General features: G+C 42.5%; 1 protein-coding gene across 10 annotated transcripts in view; it reads right to left on the bottom strand.

The window, feature by feature from the left end:
* Window positions 1-726: 726 nt before the first annotated feature.
* The window catches only part of CDC42BPA (CDC42 binding protein kinase alpha), a 228,025-nt gene continuing 204,780 nt past the window's right edge, over window positions 727-23,971 (bottom strand). For 9 of the 10 annotated variants that reach the window (XM_066237008.1, XM_066236995.1, XM_066237028.1 and 6 more), the window contains 6 exons: window positions 21,750-21,834; window positions 18,838-18,961; window positions 17,611-17,728; window positions 9,256-9,373; window positions 5,228-5,385; window positions 727-4,994 (listed from right to left, as the gene is read on the bottom strand). In XM_066237008.1, the coding sequence (XP_066093105.1) occupies window positions 4,863-4,994; window positions 5,228-5,385; window positions 9,256-9,373; window positions 17,611-17,728; window positions 18,838-18,961; window positions 21,750-21,834 (735 nt within the window). In that variant the 3' untranslated portion in view covers window positions 727-4,862. Of the gene's footprint in view, window positions 4,995-5,227; window positions 5,386-9,255; window positions 9,374-13,617; window positions 13,804-17,610; window positions 17,729-18,837; window positions 18,962-21,749; window positions 21,835-23,971 lie in introns of all 10 variants that reach the window. The other variant, XM_066237055.1, reaches the window with a different exon arrangement.

The raw sequence follows: 23,971 nt of genomic DNA, 5'->3' as shown, positions 1-23,971 counted from the left end.
CTCTCGCTAAAATCAATAAATAAAAATTTTAAAAAAATGCACAGAAGACCTAAATGGACACTTACTTCTCCAAAGAAGATATAGAAATGGCCAATATACACATGAAAGATGCAAAACATCACTATCATCAAAGAAATGCAAATTAAAACCACAATGAGATATCAATGCATACTTGTCAGAATGGCTATCAGTAAAGCAACAAACAAGGGTTGGTAAGGATGTGGATAAAAGGGAACCCTTGTAAACTGTTGGTGGGATTGTAAATTAGTGCAGCTACTATGGAAAACAGTATGAAGGTTGCTCAAAAAATTAAAAATACAGCTGCCATACTATCCAGCAGTTCTACTTCTGGGTTTTTATTCAAAGAAATCCAAAACACTAATTTGAAAGAATATATACACTCCCTTACATTAATTGCAGCGCTACTAATAATAGCCAGGCTATGGAAGCACCCTGGCCCTGCAGTCTGACACAGGTGCTAGGTAGGGAGTTTTGACCAGAAGAGGGGAGCTACAGCTTCAAAAGAACTGAGCACAATCCTTATCTGAGCTACTGAAGGACCTAAGAAAGCCCTGGATTAAACTAACCCCATGTCTTTCCAAGTGTAGGGAGGAAGCCAGCCCAAGGAGGGGACAAGCACGAAGCAGGACTCCGTAAGAAGAAAGAGTCCGTCACCTTTTCTCCATTCCTCAGACTTCTTAATTAGGAAAAAGAAAGACAAAATACTCAATTCTAACAGTTCCCTGTTTTATTGCAATACATCAAAGTCTGGTTAATATTAAGTGATACCAACATAAAATATTGGCGAGGAGTCTTTTGTTACATTTTTTACTATTCCACCTTAAATATTTCTGTGCGAAAGAATCCACGCCATTGTTTGGTAGCAGAGAATCTCTTATAAAGTTCCCTAAGACATTGGGGCATAAAACCAAACGAAATGAAATGAGTGAGAAGAGGGCAAAGCAAGATCTTTTCCCTTACATACACACGTAATTGTCAGCATTATACTCTAAACAACAAAAAACAATGATTACACCTAGGCCATGCAAAACTGTACAATAATATTACAGTGAGAAAAAACCCTAAAAATTTTATAAAAACAAATGATATTACATATTACACTATCAAATAAAAAGGTAGGTCATTTTGTTTTCACGAAATTTCAGGGTTGATTTGTTTTTGCCAATTTTCCCTGGAAATGAAGCTTTCTCGCCTGGCCCTGGGAAGGAGGGGAGCCGGGCCTGCTGGCCAGAGGTGGGCTGGGGCCGGGGAGGGGGGAGCGAAATGCCCCTTCTCTGCTGTGCTCAGTGGATGTGGACAGTGGCAAAGTGTGACTGCTGCTGGGAGTGCCCCTCTGTCCAGAAAGTGGATGGTGAGCTCTCCCAGCCCCCACCCAGCTGAGACCAGTGTGACCACTGTCACAGGCCAGCGAAGAGCCCCGCTGTACGTGGGGGTAGGGATGTCCGCCTAGCCCTGTTCTGGTTCTTCTCTACTGATACCTGAGAGTACGTATAAATGCAACTGGTCTTTCACAGAAGTAGATGTGGCCACTGAGTAACAAAATGACATGATTCTAAACATATGGAAGGCAGAGAAAGGCTGAGCGCCAGCCGGGAAATGCTAGATTGTTGCTGTAAACATAATAGGAATTTCAGATTCTTTCCTGAAGCTTGGGTACAAGAATTGCTTGGAAATCTAGAGATGACCCTTTTTTAGTTGTGTCTTATAGCCTGGGATTTAGCTGCTCCGTGGGAAAGGGCCTAAGTCACTAAGTGGAAGGGTGCGGGAATGTGCATACACACATAATTAAAGAAGTGAAATCTTTACTAATCATTTGTTAAGAAGGAAGGCTTCCATTTTGGCAAAAAGAAATATATATGTGTATATATATAATTCCATACACCCAAAGCACATGACAGGATTAAGTTAGAATTCAAGGGCGGATGACAAACTGGCTAGACATAGCACAATCCCAACACAGACTACGCCAGAAATGCCACGTCAATTATTTTCCTTTCTACTGAGAGAAGTGAGTTTCTGCTGCCATAGACCTGCTTAAATGTCCTCCACAAACACAAGGGATGACCTCACAAGACCTTCCCGTGCCCTCTGTATGGTCACTCATCCCCCATCTTTCCAGATTATTCTCAGAAGCCTCAAAAGGTCTTTGCTCCACACTGGTGATAAGACCAGTCAGATGATCAATATTTTGGGAATCCCCTCAAAACTATTACTCCTGCCAGTGTTTCTTCCCAAGATCTGCTATTAGAATCTAATCAGATTTGATAAGATCTAATTTGGTAGACTCTAATTACGATTGGTAAGACCACTTACGATTGCTGTGGAAAGACGGGAAACCTGTGTTGTACTCCACTGGTTAGAAGCAACATGCACCCTGCGTGCCCCGCAGAACAAGCGCTTCCATCTGTCCTACTGGGAGACTGAAGGCTATGATTCTGGAGTGAAGTCCCGACTTCAGGTAGTTATAATTGGACCCTAAAATCATCCTTTAAAAAGCAAGCACCTACAGGCAACAAAAATTTACTAGTGGTCAGAGATAAACCAATGGTTTACTGTAGAGTCCCAGGGAAAAGAAGAGGTGAGGGGGAAAGGATGGAGGGGAAGGGGGGGCTGGCCACAGGGACTGAGTCACTGGCTGGCTGGTTCCCTCTAGTCCTGGGAAATGCCAAGGTCAAGGAGCTACCAGAGTCATGGCAATAACTGAACTCAAGGTCTGACTTTGATACCAGAGGCACAAAATAGTTTTACAAATTTCTTTTCCAAAAGCAAAAAGCTCTGGATTAGAACGGTGCAGTAAGTTATGGCCAGCCAAAGGAAAATAGTCAAATCTGAGCAAATACCGACTCCAGAATGCCTAAATGTCAAAGCTTGCCATTACTTTTAACTTCCCTACTGTAACCTGCAATATAACCCCCAAACAGCATCCCTGCTTCCATTACTGAACCTCACCAGCCGCCAGAGAGCAGCATTGACCTGGAAATAGCTCCCTGCAGCCACGGCCACGGTAGGAAGTTCCTGCTGAGGGCAGGAACTCGGGGTGATGGACAGCGCTCACACCTTGCGGTTTGGGCCAGCAGCTGCAGGAAAACTTTCCTTCAGCTTAAATTCAAAGGAGAGGAAAAAATCCTGTTTCTAGTTCTCAGATAAATTTAGATGAAAAGAAAAAGAGAATTTTAATCCCATGAGACATGTTTATTTCTGTCTTTCTCTACTTGCGCTAAGCGGTGAAATGACTGGAGAAGTCAGGTCTCCTGGTTCCGCATCTATCTCCTTGTGGTGATGGAAATGCAGGAACCCAAAACTGAGCCCGCCAGAGCCAAGGAGGGAGGAGAGCTGTCGGCCGGTTGCGGCCAAGGTGAGCGGAGGCCATGGAGCCGTCCTCAGTGCCCTGGCCAATTTTGCTCCAATGGAGCCTTGGCTGCCGGAGGGGAGGAGAGAGACAGAGAGGAAGGAGAGGGGGAGGACTCACTGGCTGCATGGGCACCTGCTGCCCACGCATGGGGCGAGCACGCACTTCCCACTGGCTGTGGAAAAGAGTATTTGGTTAAGGCTGTTCAAGTCCTTGCATTTGAGGCTTTGTATTATTTGGAAATTAACTCCCTTTCCCAGGCCTATCTCACTGAGGAAACTGGCACCACACTCAAAACGACTCCTCCCTGAGAGGCCCACCCAGCTGGGGACACACCTCACTGCCACTCAGGAGGGATGGGGTCAGCTCAGCCAAAAAAAAAAAAAAAAAAAAAAAGCACTTCCATGACCTTTTATAGCAGCAGTTCTCAACCTGTGGGTCGCGGAAAATATGTATTTCCGATGGCTTTAAGCGACCCGTGTTTTGGTCATTCGACCCCCGCCGGGGTGGCGACCCACAGGTTGAGAACCGCTGTTTTACAGCTCTTCAGAAGCCTGGCATGCCTGCATCAGACAGAGGGATCAGAAGGTAACAAAACTAAGTTCCTGCACTCAGCGGTGCCACACTATGGAAATGAGAAGTGTGGCTGAAATCCTACCAGAGAAAGAAATGTCTGGGACAGGAGGAGATTTGCCTGCTGCTCAAATGTTACAAGTCTGGTGCCTGGGTCATACCCAAACCCAGGAAGCCGAGCCTGTGTGTTCCTGCCGCCACTGGGCACGGGGCCTGCACCAGGTTCCCGAGAGAACACGCGCCACTGGGAATCCTGACTCCTCTAGCTCTCCCTCCAGAAGTGTCAGCTGGAGACCCTTCTACCCTTTAAATTAGCTGGAAAACAGACAAGATACAACACACTTCTTTAAATTAAATGATCTCTTATATGCATCCATCTTTCATTGAATACAAGATGCTTTTTACTATATACATTCAGTATTTAATGTCTACATTTGTGTATTTATTTAAACTCTGTATTGTAGTAAAATATGCATTGCTTTAGTTAATAAGGATTTACTGGCAACAATCAGGTCGGCATTCACTGTGGGGGCCAGATGAGCTTGGCGTGCAGCCCCAGGACCCACAGGGAACCCACGTGCTGTCTCAGGACGACAGTGAGAAGCCACTGTGAGAACCAAGTGTGTCTAATCTGATTCTTAGCGTTACATCTGTGTCATCTACTTTAGCTACCTTTTTCGGAAGGGGTAAAACAGTATGGAAAGCAACTCTAAGTGTCTGAAATGAAATCTGTAGGAAGCTAAGCTGTTCCATGGAAGTCTGCCTATAAGCCGAGGGCGAGGGTGTCCCCACCTGCTGCTGCTGCCAGCCCTGGCGGGTTCAGGCAGAGGTGGGAGTGTGGGGTGTGGGGGGAGACCGAGGGGAGGGGAGGGGCCGAGAGAGGGAAGCAGCTCTGGGCCGATCTGAGGGCTGAAGCAGTTCATGGGTCCCAGGTCCCGCGGTCAGTGCTCTCTAAAGAGAGGCTTTTGGTCTTTTGTGGAGACACTGGGCTGGGAGGGCTGCTAAGGTTGGAGCTGTTGGAAGCTGTGGAATGCCTCGGAGAATCAGAGTCCTGTAAGGCACAAAGGAAGACACTGATGACAAGCAGAGGGGCAGGCGGAGCTCAGGGGACCACTAGTCCCACCGCCAGCCACCCTGAGCAAATGACCTGATGTGACTTGACTGTGGGGACAAAGCTCCCGTTCTGAGCTACGAGGTACACTGTGTAAGAAACATGGTCCTCTCTGAGGGCCTTTAGAGACGTAGGTGATGTTCATGCACACGCTGTGAGAAGTCGGAACTCACCTCTCCGTCATAGTCCCTGGCTGGGGCCTCACTTCCTTGGTCCATGCCTCCGGAAGACAGGGAGCCCTCTGAGGGGGAGGGTAGGGGCTGGCGCTTTGCACTGTAGCTTCCGCCGGAGAATTCTCTCTTTAACGCACTGCCATTCTGCGTGGATGACCCTACAGTACACATCACTCAGGTAAAACTTGGCACATGCTGAAGGGGATGACAAGCCCTCCTTCCCACGGACCCGGGCCATCCTCTCTGGCTTAGAGTCCTCCAGTAATGGACAGTGGGCATTCTCCTGGCTCCTGAGCTCAACCCAAAGCCCAGCAATTGCTCGGCTGTTCCTGCCCCAGGGAGCCACCTCGGGGACGCTGGTGAGGGGGCAGCACCCTCAAGGCCACCTGACTTCGCACTCGCTGGCCCTGCTGGGACTGCCTTGCTTGCTGGACAGTTCCCAGGTCCCACTAAAAATCTGTGCTGTAGGGAGTTCCCCCCACCGCCTGGAGCCCCGCAGTAACCCACCCTCCTTCACTGTGCTCACGCTGCTCTGCCGCAACCACGTGCCCGCGCTCCCCTAATGGACGGACAGTCTGTGCCACGCTAGGGCAGCACAGGACCTGGCACAGGGCAGGTGCTCGAAAACATGCTAAATGATGGAGAAAAGAACACTTCCCTGAAATAAAGCTCATCCCACTCGATGCCTGTCACCTCACTTCTAGAGAAGTCTCATAAACAAACATAAGCAATTTTATTCTATAGAGCAAAAAGCCCAAGATACAAAAATGAGGTGACTTCCTTTAAAATCACACTCTATTTTGATCTTTAAGTTTGGACACATAAGAAGGAGACTAGCATCGTTCAGAAGAAAAACAAAGGATGACAAAAAATACCTTGGAAACATTGGGGCGTTGTTTTTTTTTTTATTAAGAGAGCGACAGGGAGGTAGAGACAGACTCCCACATGCGCCCTGACCAGGATCCACCCAGTAGATGCTCTGCCCAGCGGGGCTGCAGCTCAACTGCTTGGTAATCTAGCTATTTTAACCCCTTGAGGCCAAAGCCAAAGAGCCATTCTCAGTGCCTGGGGCCAACTTTGCTTGAACCTAAGCCTGGGCTACAGGAGGAGAACAGTGATATAAAGGTGGGGGGAAGGGTGGAGAAGCAGATGGTTGCTTCTCAATGCACCCTGACCAGAAAATGAATCTGGGACTTCCATACATGGGGCCAATGCTCTACCACTGAGCCAACTGGTCAGGGCCTCACTGTTAGTATTTAAAGCTCTTAGCATTTCCTATTATTTTTTAATTCTTGCTTAAAAGTGGTTTAGCCTGATTAGGCGGTGGCGCAGTGGATACAGTGTCGGACTGGGATGCGGAGGACCCAGGTTCGAGACCCCGAGGTCGCCAGCTTGAGCGTGGGCTCATCTGGTTTGAGTGGAGTTCACCAGCTTGGACTCAGGGTCTCTGGCTCAAGCAAGGGGTTACTCGGTCTGCTGAAGGCCCATGGTCAAGGCACATATGAGAAAGCAATCAATGAATAACTAAGGTGTTGCAACGAAAAACTGATGATTGATGCTTCTCATCTCTCTCAGTTGCTGTTTCTACCTATCCCTCTCTCTGACTCTCTATCTCTGTTAAAAAAAAAAAGTGGTTTAATCTTGTTGAGCCTCAATATCAGACCTGGCTGAGGGTTTTGTACGATTATTAGATAATATGTAAATTGTGACTGTTTCAACTTTTTGCTGGTTTAACAAATTCCAATATAGGTTTTTTTTGTTTTTGTTTTTGTTTTACATTAAGAATTCAAGGCCTGGCCTATGGTGGTACAGTGGATAAAATGTTGATCTGGAGCACTGAGGTTGCTGGTTTGAAACCCTGGGTTTGCCTGGTCAAGGCACATGGGAGTTGATGTTTCCCTCTTCTCTCTCTCTAAAAATGAATAAAATTAAAAAAAAAAAATCCAAAAATGTCAAAATGACTGTGTAAAGTATATGTACCAATGACCACAGGAATACCAAGTCTTCATGAACACAGGAGGACCTGCCCGGTGAGGCCCTGTCCATGGTGCCCCTGGCAGCTGGGTACAGGATGTGTGCTGACATCAGTGTTTGCACATGAACAACAAACGGGAGAGGAAACTTGACTGGCTTCAGGAAGCTTCGACTCCAACTTTAAGAATACAAGGCAACGGATGCTTTTTGCTTGGATGACTTAGTGTGAAACTGCCTTTAGTGCAGTCTGGTCCTCTCACAGCTCAGCTGTGGGGAGGTGAGACGGTTTCACTACAGCTGTGACTGGTACAGTTTGGGTTATATTCCCTGGTCTAAGCCAATGCCATGCTACTTCTGAGCAAGTGACAGAAAAGCAGTCCATGGCCAAGAAGTCTTCCCCAAATGCGAAGCTACCATGATGACTTGACAATCAGAGCATATAATCCAGGAACTCCCAAAGATCTCTCCGTGAATTCAGAGAGAGGAAATTGGAATTTCTTAAACCAGACACACTGCTTGTGTTCACAGCCCTCACTCTGAGGTACGCAGCTGTCAGCATCCTGTGTGCCTTTATGCAGGGACACAGCATCTTTGGACACACCTTCCTCCACTTCCTGCCCACTGAAGAGCTGCTGCTGGGCCGCAGTGGACACAAGTCCACGACAGAGCATGGCTGGTCCTCCCTCCCATTCCTCAGCTCAGGGTTCCGCACAGGACAAAAAAAGACATGCCGCAGGTCAGAGTTTAAAAAAAAAAAGGCTAATGACCAAGTGTCCATCAGTGGACGAGTGGATTAAAAAGCTTTGGTACATATATACTATGGAATACTACTCAGCCATAAGAAATGATGACATCGGATCATTTACAATAACATGGATGGACCTTGATAACATTATACGGAGTGAAATGAGTAAATCAGAAAAAAACTAAGAACTATATGAATCCATACATAGATGGGACATAAAGATGAGACTCAGAGACATGATCAAGAGTGTGGGGGTTATAGGGTGGGGGGGAGGAGAGGGAGGGGAGGGGCACAAAGAAAACCAGTTAGAAGGTGACGGAAGACAATTGGACTTTGGGTGATGGGAATGCAGCATAAGCAAATGTCAAAATAACCTAGAGATGTTTTCTCTGAACATATGTACCCTGATTTATCAATGTCACCCCATTAAAATTAATTAAAAAAAAAGGCTAATGATAAAAATTGGGCCCCCTGACAGCAGGTAATTGGTCATGTGGTTTGATCCTGTACCTGGACAGAAGAGCTGATATCTAATGGGCCCTTAAAAATGGTTACTGGATGAATCATGAATCCTTTCTTGCTTTTGTGGCAAAGGGTATATATATTCTTGGCTCTGTCCCCAGCCTTCTGTCAGTTACTCTAAGGGGCTATGTTTCTCCAGCCTTCAGACCCTGCACAGGCTTGCATGTCCTCCAGCCCTCCAACCTTGGAGGGCGGCAACACAGATACACAGCCTGCTCCCTTAGGAAGTCTCGATGTTGCCTTAAACTCGGCTCCCAGCCTGCCCACAACTGGAGCTGTGGTGTTCCCATGTGGTCTACCTGCAGCTCCCTCCTCTTCTCCCAGCCTGCTAGCCTGTCTGCCTCTGGCCCAGGCTCCACTGGGCAGCCTGAGGAGTCTCTTTAAGAATGCAAATAGGGCCTAGGTCCCTCCCTACTTAAAACTTTTCAATAGCTTATCTTTCAGTTAAAAAAAATTTGTTTTAAGTCTTACCTTGTCTCTAAGCCCTTTCCTGATCTCACTCTTGCCTATCTCCCATCATGCCCCGCCCCACCAGGTAGCCACACTGGCTTTCTCTGTAACTACCCCAACAGGACTAGGCGTGACTTCAGCCCTGGAATGGCAGGACTTCCCTAGTTCTTCTCAACATGATTCACCTCCAGCAGGAGCCCCTGGGTACTCGCTATCCCTGAACCTTCTTCATTTCCTCCAGGTCACCCACCATCATGCTCTACAGCACCACTGGTCAGGTCGTGGGTGTGCAGGCAGCACATGGCTGCCACTGTGCCTCCCGCAGGGAACCACTTACTTGCCGACAGGCCACTGCTGGCGCTCATGGAGCGACCGGGCTCAGGGCGGGACTTGGTCATAGACGGAATACTGACTGAGCCACTGAATACTGTCCGACTTTCCTGAGGCCGAGGGTTCTGAAAACAAAAAAAGAAATTCTTCAGCTAGAGAAAAACTGATTATCTGCAGAGATGTCACTATAACTTCAAGAAACCAAATGTTCTTAACTAGAGTGATACAGACTGAGGAACCCATAGAATCAATCCCGCCTGCCCACAACAGCACTAGCACCGAGGTTAAAGCAGTAACCCTCAGCCCAGCAAGTGCTTATCCTTATACTTACTGAAAGTAAGAAATGTGTTTTTGTTGTGAGAACAGCAAGTGACAGTTACTTGGTTAGAAGTGACACTGAGTGGCAGAATTACACAGACATTTGCAGATCAGTTAAGCAGCTTTTCCTGTGCATAGGACTCGTATTTGCTCAGGATAACTCAACAGCTCAAAGGGCTCATCTGGAGGCATATCAGTTAAAAGTACTCTTTCAAGTTACTCTTTCATTGGTGTGATGCTCAACATGCCATCTGCATATTCATGTCCCCAGTCACTAGGCGGCCTCAGTGCTCCACACAAACAGCAGTGCTGAGCCATAATCATGACGTTGGCAATCACAGCTTATGTGAAGTGATTGACCATATTTCCCCATGTATAAGATGCACCCTTTCCCAAAAAATTCGGGATCAAAAAACTGGGTAAGTCTTATACAGTGGTTGTAGTTTTTTACTTGCGTTTCTGCCTTTTTTTTTGGCGCTCATTGTTGAAGACAGTGATTCGTCATCAGACTCAGGTGAGGACAAGCTAGTGGATGGAAGTTTTGACAGTGATGAGGAGTTGTATAAATTTTACAATGAGTAAAACTTGAGTTCAATAACTTTATGTAATTTTTTTTTTCAAATTTCAGGCCCCCAAATTAAGTTGGGTCTTATGCATGGGAGTGTCTTATACATGGGGAAATATGGTCACTTTGGAATACTGGTTGGAAAGTTTCACCTATTTAGTGAATGATTCTGGTGTCCAAGGTAGGAAAATGGGCCACAGGCGATCTGAAAGTCACACACACCTAGAGAGGCGGGGGTGTGGGACAAGCTGTCTGAAAATGGCCCAGAATGCCAGACAGCACCCAGGGCAGCAAAGAAAAGCGCAAATGGGGGGTCGGCTTCCCCCTTTCCGCCTCTATGCTTCTCTACCAGCCTCAACACACCATGTGCTGTCCTTCCCTATGTGGCCTCCTTGGCAACCCCAACCTTTTCAGACCAGAAGGGGTGTCAGGGCTGACACCTAGAGAAGGTTATGACAAAGTAACTAACGCAGGGCCAAAGCCAGCCCCACAAAAATACACTAACATCACCTGAAAACTCCTCACATTTTGGAGAATTACACATAGTGAAGATGTCTGGCTGGCTGGCCCCAAATTCAACCATTTTGAGCCATTTTGGTTCATGTATCAAATTTGCAAAGTCTGTGTAATTCTTACTATGTTAGTTGCTTAAAGCAAATGCTTTACCTTTTTTTTTCTCCAAGAAAATAATATATTTTGAAGAAAACAGTCAGTGCTAACATTTCAACATTCACACATCCAGAAGCAGCCCTGTAGGACGCCAGCGACATGCACCCAGGGCAGCAAAGAAAAGCGCAAAGGGGGGGTCGGCTTCCCCCTTTCCGCCTCTATGCTTCTCTACCAGCCTCAACACACCATGTGCTGTCCTTCCCTATGAAACAAACCTACCCTGCAACAGACACATGAATTAGGCCTAGGAAAACAAACCAGTTCTTTGCTAACACTGAATGTTGAAATAATAAAAGGATATACAGAAGATAGGTTTTGTCGGAAAAATAACACACAAAAACAAAACAAAAACAGTTTATCATTCACCTAAATAAAGTTCAACTTCATCATAAAGTGATATGAAACCTAACCTGATCATTGATCCTTTTTCATGTACAAACATGCTTAAGACGAGGGCAAAAGTTCCACTCACAGAAGTGCTTCTATTTATAAATCACTAACATAAGTAATGTTTCCACCATCTTTTTTATATAAAAAATTCTTGACTGATTTATACAACGTTCTTCTAGAATGCAACACTTGAAAAGTCTGCTTCCAAAATAAGTTTAGTTTTTGTTTTTGTATTTTTCTGAAGTTGGAAACGGGGAGGCAGTCAGACAGACTCCCGCATGCGCCCGGCCGGGATCCACCCGGTATGCCCACTAGGGGGCGATGCTCTGCCTATCTGGGGCGTTGCTCTGTTGCAACCAGAGCCATTCTAGCGCCTGAGGCAGAGGCCACAGAGCCATCCTCAGCACCTGGGCCAACTTTGCTCCAATGGAGCCTCGGCTGTGGGAGGGGAAGAGAGAGACAGAGAGGAAGGAGAGGGGGAGGGGTGGAGAAGCAGATGGGCGCTTCTCCTGTGTGCCCTGGCTGGGAATCAAACCCGGGACTCCTGCACGCCAGGCCGACACTCTACCACTGAGCCAACCGGCCAGGGACAAAATAAGTTTATTTTAGCACAAGTAATCTTATTTTGTTAAGAAACTTAAATGACATTATAGTTTGAGGTCAATGACAGTGACATTTAAAACATTATATTTAGAATAATTTTATAATAAAATAAGAAAATAAACTTCTTACCCACAGCTAGTTTTCTTATTAGAAAATTAATTTACTACATAGCAATATGCTATATGGACACAAATACATATATATATAAATTTAATATACTACATAATTACAAATAAAAAATGCTACATTTTTCCTAGGCCATAGCACTACAAAAAATTGGTTTGCAAGTTGCCCAAACATTTTATCCCTAAAACTGACCTGAGAAAATGTCCCCTGAAGCTGTAAGCATAAGCATGTTTTTTTTGTGTGTGTGTATTTTTTTTTAAGTGAGAAGCGGTGGGGAGGGGGAGCAGGGGGGCGTTCCACATGCACCTGACCAGGATCCATCCACCCAGCATGCCCACCAGGGGGCGATGCTCTGCCCATCTGGGGCTTTGCTCCTTTGTGGCTAGAGCCACTCTAGTGCCTGAGGTAGAGGCCATGGAGTCATCCTCAGCGCCTGGGCCAACTTTGCTCCAATGGAACCTTGGCTGCAGGAGGGGAAGAGAGAGACAGAGAGGAAGGAGAGGGGGAGGGGTGGAGAAGCAGATGGGTGCTTCTCCTGTGTGCCCTGGCCGGGAATCAAACCCGAGACTTCCACACGCTGGGCCGATGCTCTACCACTGAGCCCACTGGTCAGGGCCAAGCACATATTTCTTGATGGAAATATGAGTGTTCAGTGTTAATGGCCACCTGGGCTCCATCTCACTGCAAAACCACTGGTTACAAAGACCTGAGGCTGGGTAGACAGGATGGACGAGACAGACGGCAGGAGCCTGGCTGGTCCTTCAGAATGCAGCCCAGTTTGTGTTTTTCCCTCTCTGATTTAGTTCTTGTATCTTGGATCCCGGTTGGAATTAAAGGCACATCAGCAACTCAAAGATGAGTGAGACAACCTTCTTTTTGTACTTTTTCCTATTATTCATTAATAACATTATACTTTGTATTTTGGATTGCACTGTAATTTAAATTGGATTGTGGGGAGGTCCTACTGCAGACTTCAATGTTATTAATATAAAGAATTCCACTGAACAAGGTATGAGAAATCCAGAAATTCTGGGATCCCTTTTTTGTTTTAACAGAATAAAGACTCACTTGGGGGTAATTTTGTATCATGGTATCTATAATGGAAAATACCATGATGAGAAATACTTTATTAAACATAGAAAAAACGCCAACACAGTTTCAAAAATAAAACTGACATCCTCCCTAGTCCTCGTCTTTTTTTTTTTTTTTTTTTTTTTTTGACAGAGAAAGAGAGAGGAACAGACAGACTGGAAGAGAGAGAGATGAGAAGCATCAATTCTTTGTTGCGGCACCTTAGTTTCTCAGTGATTGCTTTCTCACATGTGCCTTGACTGGGGGCTTTCAGCAGACCGAATGACCCCTTGCTCAAGCCTTGGGCTCAAGCTGGTGAGGTTTTGCTCAAACCAGATGAGCCCATGCTTAAAATGGCGACCTTGGAGTCTTGAACCTGGGTCCTCAGCATCCCAGTCCAACGCTCTATCCACTGTGCCACCACCTGGTCAGACAGTCCTCGTCTTCTTTTAAGAAGAAACAAAACAGAACTTGGAGGAGGAGGCGGGAGGAACAGCAGTCTGGCAGGACAGGAAGAGGCCAGAGGAAACGGGCACAGGATGTGCACCTCGCGGCGCCACTCAGGAAGCCAGGCAGGGGGCCCACACAGAGTTAGTAAGGGTTAACACCTGACTCAGCTGTCCATACCCTTAGAGTCATAAAGCTCGGTGTACCGGGGACAGAGCGCAGAGACGGGGAATATTCAGGGTTTATGGAATCAGTAGAGAGAAATTTTTCAGCAGAATGGACAGTCATATGATAGATGTGCTCAAAGTTGATCGGAGAGGAGATCAGACCGGAGTGGTGATGAGGGGATGGATAAGGCAAGCCTGGCTATGAAAACAACAGAGAGGAGAAAGAGGTAATAAGGCGATGAAATGCTTCACTGGTTACATGTAACATTTCAGACAACTGCATGTAGGAAAAATGAAGTCAGCATCTCACATCAGGAAAGTATCCCTAATGAAATACTTTTAGGCCTCAGAGAGTTAAATTTTGTAATTCTCTTGCACCTGGTACTTAAGTAGCTGACTTGCAAAAAAACCCCCAAAACATTCACCTTATAAAAGTATTCTTTTATATTACTATCGTCGAGTAGATAATGGACTTTCAGAGTCACAAGGAGACTGTCAGACTTTACACTTCAGTATCTGACAGAATCAAAACATGGCAAAAATCTAACAAAAACATTAAGGAGAGAAAAGGAAGAAATAATAAAAGAAAAGTGAACAGACAACCATCCCATCACCAGAGGGTTATGAAATTGTGTCTTTAGAAAATCAAAACCATTTTCTGGTCTTTATGGATTTGTGAGATGGGTTTGCTTTCACTGCTCTTATTTTCCTATAATAAATACAACAACTATGGAATATACTAATTACTGGCTACTTTTAAGCAGCCAAAGCTTACCTCCATTTAGATACCCAAAGGGAAACATTTGTTTTTAATAAGGGAGCATCTTCCCCTTACTTGTCTGGGTGTAATTTAAAATATAATAATAATAATGAAAAGTCAAAGATATAGGAAAAAGCCTGTGAAGCCAAAGGCTCTCATTTTTCAGATAAAATAACTTCTGAATATTTGGGAACTTTCACTCAGTACTTTTTCACCTTTTCCAATGGGAATTTTGAAGAGTCAGTCTTGAACAACTGCTTCCAGGAAACATCCTACAATCGTTGAATTTAAGGCAGAGGTTGAGTGACTTGCTGGAGACAACGCTGACCAAATTTACGTTCTTGGGAGTTGAGATAAGCTTGCTTTGTTTAGAAAAATCTGGTAAATTAAGTAGGCTTAAAAGAAAGGCTTCTATGTAGGCCACTCTTTTAAATTTAGACAAGTGAGTGAAATCAGTACTTTCTAGGTTATTTTCAAAAAAAAAATTAATAGAAATGTAACTCTGAGTTTAAGAGGCAGAATTATTTCTTAAAGCTCTAAGAGGTCATTGCACTAGAAATTTTATTTATTAGCAATTTTAAGAATGGGTGAAAGGCCATGTGAAATGTTATGTGCTAAAAATAAATCTTCTAGAGGTAAAATATTATTATTGCATTCAATTGAAGACAAATTTGTCATTTATTACCAGTATCCACTTACAAAAATAGTAAGTTACAAAAAGGATTCAATAAAATACAGCATGGCCTGACCAGGTGGTGGCACAGTGGATAGTGTTGGACTGGGATGCCGAGGACCCAGGTTCGAGACCCCGAGGTTGCCAATTTGAGCGTGGGCTCATCTGGCTTGAGCAAAATAAGATATGCTCACCAGCTTAGACCCAAGGTCGCTGGCTCAAGCAAGGGGTTACTCGGTCTGCTGAAGGCAGACGGTCAAGGCACATATGAGAAAGCAATCAATGAACAACTAAGGTGTCGCAACGAAAAACTGATGATTGATGCTTCTCATCTCTCTTCGTTCCTGTCTGTCTATCCCTATCTATCCCTCTCTCTGACTCTCTCTCTCTGTCCCTGTAAAGAAAAAAATAAAATAAAATAAAATAAACTTACTTTAAAGAAAATACAGCATGTATTCTAAGACATACATGCTGTTTATTTTAATTGCTTTTATTCTCTTGGCTCACTAAAACACACAAGAAAGGTTCACATATGATACAGGAACTAAAAGCAAAAAAAAAAGGCCCGCTTACCCCTTACTATTTCTTCCACATTCGTAAGTCAAACAACTCTATTTCAGTATCATTTTGGTATAAAAAATAAAACAGAATTAAGCTTCCAAATACATCCAATAAACTCTCTAAGCTTATAAGTATTTCACATGGAAGCAATACTGATTTGAAGAAATAAAACATAAAAATGTTTGGGGTACATGTGCTTTGCTCAGATGACAATATGTAGCTTTGGTATTTGAAAACTCTTCTTACATATGTTAACGTTAGATTAATTCATCTTTATTTTTGGAAATAGTGCATTAATACAGGTAATTCTATTTCAGTAGAAACAACACACTAAATTCTGAGATTATATCAAAGTATACACGCTTTTCAATAAACACAAATACGGACATGTGCATTGCTCTTTTTTCCAGACATGCATATTACTGTTCTGTTTACCATTGTCTACCTCACGACAAGCATGGTTCTGGGTAGACAAATATTTGCTAAGTGAATAAATGGGCAGCTATGAAAAGCCCCAGCTTTTATGTCCTTTGCTAGTAAAAGGAAGAAAGTCAGGTGAAAATAAAATAAGACATTACTGTAAAAAAACATAAATTCACACACACAAGATCTTTGATGCAATAAATAGTATATGGATAAGTGAACAGGTTTCAAAGATTTACACCAACTTCTTGTCCTGGAAATACAAAAGTATTTATGTGGTAAGAGAACATGAAAGGAACGGAATGAACATTAAAACCTGCTAGGGAGAAAGTCATGTATTAATGACAAAAACAAGAACAACAAAACAAAGAGGTGGTCATGGGATGTTAAACTCAGTGACAACAGTACTAAAAATGAAGAGGTCCAAGAGACTGAAAGGCCATGTGTCACGAAGAATGAAATCTGGAAAATGCTACGAGACCTTGATTTGCTTAGTAATAAAGCCTGGACTTTATCTGGAACTGAAAAATAAAAGAGAGATTTCTTTTCGGTAGAAGAAGTAGAGTAAGGAGGGATGTGCTATGTAAAAGGTTCTTACAACGTCTGAAGTCTGACACTGAGCCTCAGTGCACTTACTCAGGTATATGGAAGCCCAGTCTTATTATGTACGAATGTCTAAGAGATTCTGGAACATTAGCAAAGTGATTTCCCCCCAATGGCAGGAAAGTACCAAGCAGAGAAACATTGCTATGTCCTAAAACTATTTCACCTTTAAGGAAGACACTATGATATGTGGGATATAAAAGAATGTATTGAAAGATTTTCTTCTTGTTATGCTGTTGGAATACATGCGATGAAAACTATATTCTTTTTTGTGCATCAAAATGAAGCAATAGTAAAGTGTTAATTAGCACTGATCAATTGGGTCTATTGCTAAAGTTTCAAAATTTTAAGAACACTGTGATACTGAAATGTTAAGTATAAACAGCCCACTAATATTCTTAATCTTAAACAATAGGTCCAAGAATCCAATCTTTATGTTGTTTAAAAACCAAACAACAAAAAACAGTTTTCCCATGTTGCACTGTTTTATGTAAGACTGTTTTATGTAAGACTGACCAGGCAAAGGAAAAAGATAGAGTTAATTTCACAATCAGATGACAGGGGTAACCATTAATGACCACGCCAATGTGGTTCTCTGGGATGGAGGGGAAGGTCAAATATCTATAGGCTAAAATTGCTGAGACTTAGTCAAGTTTTAATGATTTGGTAACCAAGTTGTGTATGGGATGAGCTATCAAGGTATGCAAATGTGTATGTGTTTGGTTTTTGATAGATGTCTAAATTTTATGTTTAGAAACTTGATGTGTTTGGTTTTTGATATCTAAATTTTATGTTTTTCTCAAGTATGTCATCCTGCATCTTACATATATTGTGATGTATTAAAATAAACATTTCTTCATTATCCTAATATATCCCTTTTAAGTCTTACATGTATATACACCTACACGCTCACACACATGTACCCGCCCCCCTCCTCTTAACCCCAATTCATGTTCGAACTCACATTCACTCTTCATTTCTCTTACCATGGGCAGGTCTTTAAGGATCTGTATTCCATCTCCTGGACCCATGTGTGCTATGTGGTTAAAATTAGTTGGGTTAGAAATTAATTTATTTCTCATTTCAGGATCTCGTAGCATCTCTCTGTAAGAAAAAACACTTGTTTAGATACTTTTTCTATGATCAATCTAGGTAACTCTAGAAACAAATTATAAGGATTCTTTACTTTTTCATAAAAATGTGAAATCATGTTAATATGAACAGAATTTAAAGAAAATAGAATATATTCAATTAAAAATTTACTTAGAAGATTCACTTTACATTTTAAATAAAAGGCCTTAGAATTTTTCGTGGGAAAAAGAGAGGGATCTTTTTAGTACAGAGATATTGAAGAAGCTCTACCTTATTTTACAGATAGTTCTGACCATTTATGTATGTATTAAAATAATTGGTAACACTTAGAAATGTTTTTCTTTTCTTTCTTTTTTTTTTTTGTATTTTTCTGAAGCTGGAAACGGGGAAAGACAGTCAGACAGACTCCTGCATGCGCCCGACCGGGATCCACCCGGCACGCCCACCAGGGGCGATGCTCTGCCCACCAGGGGGCGATGCTCTGCCCCTTCGGGGCGTCGCTCTGCCGCGACCAGAGCCACTCTAGTGCCTGGGGCAGAGGCCAAGGAGCCATCCCCAGCGCCGGCCATCTTTGCTCCAATGGAGCCTTGGCTGCGGGAGGGAAAGAGAGAGAGAGGAAGGAGGGGGGGTGGAGAAGCAAATGGGCGCTTCTCCTCTGTGCCCTGACCGGGAATCGAACCCGGGTCCCCCGCACGCCAGGCCGATGCTGTACCGCTGAGCCAACCGGCCAGGGCCTAGAAATGTTTTTCTATGTAACTAGAAATACTAGAAGACTATTTCTGTTTGCTCATAATGAGAATAAATCTGAAGAGCTTAAATATATACAGGTTTAATTATGCACAGACAGGTTCTATGTTTATCTTATAACAAAGCTCATATTTTAAAATGTTTAGGCTATACAGAGAAATGAATCAAAATATGGCACTGTAACCTATTATACACAACTTGGGAGAGTATTAAAATCACATTGAGATATACATTCATAATTGCAATTTTTAACACCAGAGATGAATGGTAGATTCTCAGAGATCAAATTTCCCCCCAAATACAGTACTGTCACTCAAACAGCCCTCCCGACACTACACAGATGCGTGGATGATCCGCAAAAACACATGACCCACCTCCTCTGTTGCATCCTTTCCTCTTCGGGGACTCTGAAGGAGTAACGCCGCTTGTTGTTAATATTTCTAACCATTTGTTTCCGACTATTATCTGTGGTTTCCGGAACTACTAGTTCATCCCCTTCTGTTAAAAAAAAATACAGAGAACAATGATGTTTTTTAGAGAGCTAAAATGCTTTTAATCCATTCATATCTAAGACAGTATAAACTTTGATCAATTGTGCAAGTACAGTACACTGCAGTTCTGATTTTTTTTTTTTGTATTTTTCTGAAGCTGGAAACGGGGAGGCAGACTGACTCCCACATGCACCCGACCAGGATCCACCCGGCATGCCCACCAGGGGGCGATGCTCTGCCCATCTTGGGGTGCGATCAGAGCCATTCCAGTATCTGAGGCAGAGGCCACAGAGCCATCCTCAGCGCCCCAGCAAACTTTGCTCCAGTGGAGCCTTGGCTGCGGGAGGAGAAGAGAGAGACAGAGAGGAAGGAGAGGGGGAGGGGTGGAGAAGCAGATGGGCGCTTCTCCTGTGTGCCCTGGCCAGGAATCGAACCCGGGACTCCTGCACGCCAGGCCGACGCTCCACCACTGAGCCAACTGGCCAGGGACATGCAATTCTGATTTTTAAAAGTTGTGTTGATGATCCTAGTAAATAGGCAATAATTTTCAATAGAACATATATAAACAGATATATGCTGAAATCAAACATAGTTCATAACGTGTATTTTCACTTTTATTTGATTATAAAAAAAATAGCACAATTTTACTAGAAGAAAAAAACGGAGTTGCTGCGGTGTCCTGTTGCTCTGGCCATCCACCCAGTGACTATCTTTTCTCTCCTTTCAGGTGCTGATTTCAATGGCTCAGGGTATTAAAAAGCTATTGCTAATCTGCACAGTAATCAAGCAAAGATTGTAAATTATTTATGTAAATGTAACAACTACAATTATTTTTACATATTAAAACATTTCCTTTGCAAGATCCAACCTGTGAGGTGCCTGGTAAGGAAAATGGACTGTTCTCCAGCTAGCTGCCTTTGCTGAAGGCAAGACTGTCACTATTGCTACTCTTCTGACCTGGGGGCAGGTGATACTGGTCTTATATACCAGACAGGCTGGTGTATGTCTTGTTCTATTTCAACTTTAATATGCAGAGATAAAACTGTCAGCCATGGGTTCCCAAAACACGCTGGGGATATGTGAACAGACTGAAACAGACAACTATACCCGCATAGCATGATGGATGCCATTCTCCAAATAAAATCTCTAAAAAAGATAAAGCCAATCTTTATAAGGTTTTATTATCTAAAATGGTGAAGGAAGCAGGCAAAAGTAAGTGAATTATATTGTACCAATGTAGCTTAATCAGACTGCTTTCCTAGCAACAAATAAAAGAAAGGACATAATTTTTCAAGTAGATAAGTGTGTGAAACGCAACTTTGTAATCAGAGAATTGCCAGAATGAAGCAGGTCTTGGTGAGTTACAGCAGCAACAGAGTCCTTGGACAGCCCGAGGGCCACAGGGGCACTCGGGGCCCCAAAGTGGTGAAGGAGAAAGCAAGACAGAAAAAGCAAGGATCTCTAGGAAACAGGACTCCCTTCCCTTTTCAAAGGACAAGCCGAGCCTAGAGGAGAAAGATGCAAGCACAGGAAAAGACAAACTGAACAGGTTTTATCCTGCAGACGCACACTGGGGAATGGACACATTTCACGTCATCATGGTCCCACACGGGGGAACGGGAGATTCGCTCTCATACAGATACCTGGAATTCCTCTAGGAAATAGATACAAAATTAAGTACAGGGCTTTGGAAATACGGGCCTGTGGGCTTGTTTCATCAGCTGCATGAGAATCCATGCCCAAGTGGGAGTCATTCCTACAACCTGGTTATCTTCCTCAAGTCATGTGGCACACCCTCCAATAGTCACCGATTGGTGTGGAAGGACGTGCCAGGGCACCAGATCTGAAGCCCACCACCTGGGCTTGCTTCAGCATTAAAAACAAACCCAAACAACAAACTTTTTATGAATTTTTCTGGTAGTAGAATATACAAATTTATTGGAAGAATATGGGGAAAAAGAAAAACTTAAAGATAATTCCACTACCCAAAAATAACTGGTTATAGATATTTTAATGTGTTGTCTTAATGCCATGTTTTTACTTATATTTAAACCAATTTGAATTATTTTAAATACATGATGTACCATAGGACCTCTTCATTAAATAAATCTACCACAAAACATCATAAATTTATGAATACCTGTTAAGCAGAAATTTGTTGCTAAGACACAACTTTATTATATAGAAGAGAGTATTATAATAATATTACAAGTGAGGTTTTGACTGTCCACATGCACTCTGACGGGCAAGCCACCTACTGAATTCCATGTGGCCATCTCCCTGGCAGGGAAGCACCTCACTACTTTGTACACTGCCCTTCTCCCTCTGTAACATGAGGGCTCCCACTCCTTCTCCAGACTCTGGGAACCCCAGTGATTCCCCTCCAGTCCCTGCTTCTGCCCCCTATGTCATCATTAGCATATCAAAGGTTCTAAGCCCAAAGCATCTATTGGCAGAAGATGTATTCCAAATAGAAATTCTGGATAAATTTTCATAATTTTAGTGCTACGAATCGTGTTTAGGTTTTACAGTATTAAAAGTACAGAAAATATGTCAGTCATACTTTCTCTACTTACCTTGGTATTCCACAAAACAATAGCAAGGTAGGTCAGAAACACATACTTGCTGACACAGCATGCCAGCTTATTACACAGAATGGCTTTTTTGTCCAGTCGTTTACTTTAATCTACTGAGAGGGTATCGTAGTGGCCAAGGCCACAGACTCTGGAGTCAGAGACAGGCAGGCAATTTAGAGAGAATATTTCCATTGTCGCTATTAATGTGTATATTCTTACCTGCCATCTTATTTTTGAAATATATTAATCTAATTGTCTCCAACCCTAAAAGATTTAACGATCCTTCACTGTTTAAAGGTCGAACCTAAAATAATAAAAAATAAAATTAGTCTTTCAACACCTTCAAAAAATTAAAGCATAAAACTTTTGGCCTATTTATAAACCACATATACATTATTAGAACCTTTCATTTATCCTTCCTCTCCATAATATAGCCCTCTGAGAAAATCAACAAAAAATGAATGGAGAGATAACAGAGGTAAAACTGCATGACACCAGGGAAGGACTGCAGACAAATGGTGATGCAACGGATAGTTATCTATATGGAAGAAATGAAACTCAATCCCTACTTAGCACCATGCACAAAACTCAATTCCAAATGGATTAAAACATGAATGTAATAGGCAAAATTTTCCAAAGAAAATAAAGGTCCTGGCCCTGGGCAGATGGCTCAGTGGATCAAGGGTTGTACCAGTGCACTGAGGTTCATGGGTTTGATCCCTGGTCAGGGCACATTCAAAAAGCAACCAATGAGTGAACTGAACGGAATAACGAGCTGGTGCTTTTCTCTCTCTCTCTCTCTCTCTCTCTCTCTCCCCGCCCCCCTCACCCCCCAACTCTTTCCCCTCACCCTCTCTTTCTCTTTTCCCTTTATCTCTCTCTCTCTCTCTCAAATCAATGAAAAAAAATTTTTTAAATAAAAAAATAAAGGTTCTATCTTTATGACCTTGAGGTAGAAAAGAGTTTCTTAGACAACAGTAAAAGGATAAATCTAAAGGATAAGAATGATACATTTAACTATTTAAAATTTATAACAATATATTTTCAGCAAGGAAATATAACTTATTTTATAACAATAAATATTCAGCAGAACACCATAAAAATTGTTCAATAGGTCATAAATAGGGAAGATTCACCATACCCATTACTAACTTCGTATCTATAATATACATAGAAAAATGTCAATAAATCTGTAAGAAAATGACCAATCAAAAAGAAAAATGAGCAAAAAAATATGACCAGACATTTCACAGAAGAGGAAATATAAAATATGAATAAATATGCAAAAGATTATAAACAATAGTTAATTGGGGACATGCAAATTAATACTACAATAAGATACCACTTTATAACCATTTATAATGGCTATAAAACTATGAATTCTGACAATGGCAGGTATTAAAGAGAATGTGGGTCAGCAAAAACTCTTTATATACTGCTGGCGGGAGTGTTGACCAGTATAACTACTTTGAAAGGTGATTTGACACTAGCTTGTAAAGTTGAACACTTGCATTCCTTGTGTTCCACCAATTCTGTTCCCAAGTATATGACTTAAAGAAATTCCTGGCCACACGTGCCAGGAGACTTATGCAACAATGTTCACAACAGCAAAAAGCTGGGAAATAATTCAAATGTGCTAATCAGAGAACAGGTAACTTATGATCTATTCACCCAACAGAGTATTTTATATATAGCGAGAGCAAAGAACAATACATAACAACATGGTGGTTGGTACATGTAACAACATGATGAATCTTAGAAACACAGTAGATGCATCAAGAAAGCAAGGCAGAAGACAACATACAACATAACACTTTATAACCTCAAACGCAAGCAAAACCGAACAATATATTGTTTAGGACTATTTAAATATACAAAAAATTCTGGATATTAAAAACAGAGAGGAAATTATAAACAGTATTTGGGATAGTGACTTCCCTGGGGAGAGACAGGAGTACGGGATAAGAGAAGAATACACAGGCTGGTCGGGAACAGTGGTGACATTCTGGCCCTTAAGTTAGGAGGTTCATTCACAAGTGATCAGTTTATTGTTAAACTTCTTACATGTTATACATTGTTCTATATATATTGAATATTTTACATAACAAAAATAAAAGGGAAAACTAATTGTAAACAGTCCAAATTTACAAACTGGAGGACGTATTTGGTAGCTTTATATAATGTGGTAGTATTTACAAGTGCTTTATTCACTAATGATATGGTTTAAATTGAGGAAGATTTTTAAATAAGATTTTGACTATTTTCTTTTACCATTTCTTCTAAACTCTGTACCCTAACTTATGATACATGCTATATATATCTACATGAAACTGTCACTCTTCATCTTTGCAAAATAACTGTACTATACTACTTGGAAAATTTTTCTTTTATGTTATCGCAGGGAAATGTTAAAGGAAAATACTGTTTTACTAGGAATATGT

The sequence above is a fragment of the Saccopteryx bilineata genome, chromosome 1, assembly GCF_036850765.1.
Source record: "Saccopteryx bilineata isolate mSacBil1 chromosome 1, mSacBil1_pri_phased_curated, whole genome shotgun sequence".
Taxonomy (NCBI): domain Eukaryota; kingdom Metazoa; phylum Chordata; class Mammalia; order Chiroptera; family Emballonuridae; genus Saccopteryx; species Saccopteryx bilineata.
Note: the sequence above shows the minus strand (reverse complement) of the source record. Positions and strands in the feature narration are given on the sequence as shown.